The 4,290-nt window shown below is 26.3% G+C and overlaps 1 protein-coding gene across 1 annotated transcript; it reads left to right on the top strand.

The window, feature by feature from the left end:
• Positions 1-2,242: 2,242 nt before the first annotated feature.
• On the top strand, positions 2,243-2,737 carry LOC136086349 (uncharacterized). The gene is made up of 2 exons (XM_065808644.1): positions 2,243-2,434; positions 2,552-2,737. Exons 1-2 carry the CDS (start codon positions 2,243-2,245, stop codon positions 2,735-2,737), a joined length of 378 nt encoding a protein of 125 aa, XP_065664716.1.
• Positions 2,738-4,290: the final 1,553 nt, after the last annotated feature.

Genomic DNA, 4,290 nt, shown 5'->3' with positions numbered 1-4,290 from the left:
TATTATCTGCTGAAAATATAATACTAGTTTCAAACATTAATAATTTTACTATTTTCAGTAATTTTTTCCACAATATACTTATTTATATCATCAATCTCATAACTACCTTCTAGAATGTTTATATCTATCCAAGTTGCTCCATTATCTGAACTATATCTAAAATTGTTATTTGAAGAGTCAACATTTGGAAAACTGTAGAATGTATCAAGACCAACTAATGCCATTTCATAATCTTTATCTTCACTTAGTTGTATAATAGGAGCAAACTTCTCTTTTATATGACTACTTTTATCATTCAATATTATATACATTTTTTATATACAAAAAAATTATTTTAAACTTTAGATGGAAAATAAAAATTATCTAATCCACTTTTATATTTTCCATTATCTATTTTAGAAGATAAATGACAACAAATCCATGAGGTTCTGACCAAGCATGCTTACAAAATCTTTTAAACTCATCTTCGTTTACATCACTAGAAACATGATCTCTATAAATATGACTTAAATTCTTTGCATCTTGAGGAAATAAGCAAATAAAATTGACATTTTCTCTAATAGTTTGTCTAGGTAACATAAAATAATTTTGTGCAAGATATAAACTATCTACATTACTATGTCTTCCTCTAATATAATATTTTTCACACTTATTTTGTTTTCTTAATTGCAAATCATCAAATATCATCAAATTATTCTTGTTAATATCAAGATCCTCAGGATTTGGTACATCTTCATCTGCTTCAAAAAACTTACACTCCATATCTGCTTTATCTTTCAAATTTTTTGAAACTTCTGTAATTACAAAATCTGGATTTGCATTAAATTTTTCTATTTGGTTTTGTAGCTTAAATAGCTCATTAATAATTTCTTTTGGCAATTTTTTTTCAAAAGAGCTTTTTAATATTTTGTATTCTGGTTGAAAAAGAGACTTTCCAAAAACTTGTAAATTATTATAATCTAACCAGCCAGGTCTTAAAAGTAGATTTAATAATAAAGTAGTTTTTCCACAACCCGACTTTCCAACAATAATTCCTCTTATTCTTTTTGGTAACAACTTGTTATTACTTCGCTTATTTTTATTTACTTTCCATGAATAATCTATAATATCCATTTATATATATATATATATAAAAATGTCTATATATATATAAATGTACTGTGTCAAATGTAGAAACAAAACAAATACACTAAACTTGCAAAATGTTGTGAGTAAAAACAATAGAAATATGCAACGTGGAACTTGCGCTATTTGTAGAACAACAAAAACTCAATTTGTATCATCAAAAAAAGGAGGAGATTTGGTGAGTTCAATTAATTCAATAACTAAAAAAATAAAATTACCATGGGCAAAGTTCCCTGGTGAGATGCATTTACCTGGAATGAACTTTGCTGGTCCAGGCACTAATTTAGATGAACGATTAACTTCTACTGATGCATATAAAGAATGGAGTAAACCTATAGATAGAGTTGATAATGCAGCTTACCATCACGATCTGTATAAATACTTCAATGGTACTGCAAATAGAAATAAAGCTGATAAAATTATGATCGAAGAAATGGATTCTATAAAAAATCCAATGCAGCTTTACCATCACGATCTGTATAAATACTTCAATGGTACTGCAAATAGAAATAAAGCTGATAAAATTATGATCGAAGAAATGGATTCTATAAAAAATCCAACAATACGTGAAAGAATTGAACGAGGTATTATAAAACCTATTATATCACCTAAAGTAAAGTTTGGGTTAGGTCTTTCAGGCCCATATGAATTAAGTCTTTCAGACTCATATGAATTGGGTGTTAAAACTACTCAAAAAAACTACAAACGTTCAAAAAAAAAAGAAAAGGGTAAAGAATTGAAATGGACTGACGAACTTGCAAACGAACTTCATAAACCAGTTGTAAAACATTTCAGAAAAAAAAATGGAATTGATGAAATATGGGCTGCTGATTTAGTTGACATGCAATCTTTCTCCAAATTCAATGACTGTATAAAATACTTATTAATGGTGATAGACGTTTTTTCAAAGTATGGATGGATTGTTCCATTGAAGAGTAAAACTGGAGTTGATGTTGCTAATGCTTTAAACAAAATCTTCCACGAAACAAAGTGTCAAAAAATATGGGTAGATAAAGGCTTAGAATTTTATAATAAGCATGTTAAAGCGCTAGGTTTTGAGTTATACTCAACTGAAAATGAAGAAAAAAGTTGTGTAGTTGAACGTTGAAATAGAACAATGAAAGATAAAATGTTTAAGTACTTTTCTGCTAATTCTACTAAAAAATATATTGACGTCTTAGATGAAATGGTAAATAAATACAACAACACAAAGCATTCTATTATTAAAAGGACACCAGCTGAAGCTAGCGATAAAAAGAATGAAAATATTGTTTGGTTAAACTTGAACGGAAATGTACGATCAAAGTCTGTAAGACCAAAGTTTTCAATTAATGATAGTGTCAGGATAACTAAAAAGAAGACAACATTTGAAAAAGGATACACACCGAGATAATCTGAGGAAGTTTTTACTATATCACAAATTCAGTACACAGATCCTCCAACTTATAAAATAACTGACAATAATGGTGAAGAAATACAAGGAACTTTTTATGAACAAGAAATGCAAAAAACAGATCAAAACATATATAGGATTAAAAAAGTTATTCGTAAACTCAAAAACAAATCATTAGTAAAGTGGTACGGTTATCCTGATTTGTTCAACTCATGTTAATAAAGAATTGATAAGTCTGATTTAATAGGAGTAATTTACTATTATGCGTAGGACTTCAATGAGCTTAGATTTCACTTGTGAAATTGATGTAACTATAGTATATTAATATATTATAGTTGATATGGTTGAAATATGATATGAGATTATGGTTAGGGATATAGTTAAAAAAAAATAAGCCAGAACCCGCATTTCTCTACTACTCAAAAGAGCTATAAATAACTTGCAAGTAATACCTTGAAACGGATGATGCAAAAAATTTAAAACTTTAAATAAACTTTCAAAAACATAAAGTTATAACTTCAGTCTAAAAATAGGATTAAGCCTAACCTGAAAAATTTATAAACATTTCTGGTAGTGGGCAAAGAACTCGTTTTTAAATCTTCTAACGGATATAAAACCAACCATATTTTATTAGTTGACTTCAATACTTTCAAGTATTTCTTTTTTACCGATTTTTTTAACTTGGTTGGTTCAACATCATTTTTCTTTGGTCTTATTAGTGACATTTTCTTTATCAAATATTTACTTCAAGATAAGCATATAGTATTAATCACTTAATTATATGGACAATAACCTGGCTGATAATAATAAATAGTCAGTACGTAAGTAAGCATCTAGTCCTACAATTTGTAAAAAAATAAACATAAGATAAACATAATGAGTTTTAATTTAAATTACACATATTTTTAAACACAATTCAATGAATACCGCAACTCTTACAGGTGCCGATTTATTGAATGAAAACCACTAAATAAGGTTATTGTGTTGTAAAATAAAAATCTATAAGTATCAAAGCAAAAGATTTTTGTTTTTTTTTATAAGAAAAGAATTAAAATATGAATATCTTATTAGAAAGACACTCAGGCATCTTTGTTAAACTCTTAGTACTTTTTGCATTAGCAAAATATTTGTTTGTATTTAACCGAATTAATAAAGTAATGGAACAGATATAATGGAGGATTTGTGTTTCTCGTTTGGATTTCAAATTCACATTAAAAATGAAATGCGACAGTACTTAGAGATGTGCTACAAAAATGTTTTCATAACAAAAAATGTTTTTTAGAGTAAAAGGAACAATATTCAATGCAGCTAGTAGCAGAGTTACCTATTTTGAAAATTTGTTTGATATTGTGGCCAACCCTAATACATACATATATATATATATATATATATATATATATATATATATATATATATATATATATATATATATATACATATATATATATATATATATATATATATATATATATATATATATATATATATATATATATATATGTATATATATATATATATATATATATATATATATATATATATATATATATATATATATATATATATATATATATATATATATATATATATATATATATATGAGGAAAGGTTTAACATCAACATGCCAATCGGATGGTAGTACCATATATAAATATCACTTAAATGATTGTTTGGATCATCGTCATACTTCTCTTGGTCTGGACATCAAAACAAACCTCAGAAGCTGTTCACAAGAACATTAGCAAGACTATTAAGAGGTTTAGTGTCTCTGA

The sequence above is a fragment of the Hydra vulgaris genome, chromosome 10 (assembly GCF_038396675.1).
Source record: "Hydra vulgaris chromosome 10, alternate assembly HydraT2T_AEP".
NCBI classification, from domain to species: Eukaryota; Metazoa; Cnidaria; class Hydrozoa; order Anthoathecata; family Hydridae; genus Hydra; species Hydra vulgaris.
This window is presented reverse-complemented; position numbering and strand designations above follow the sequence as displayed.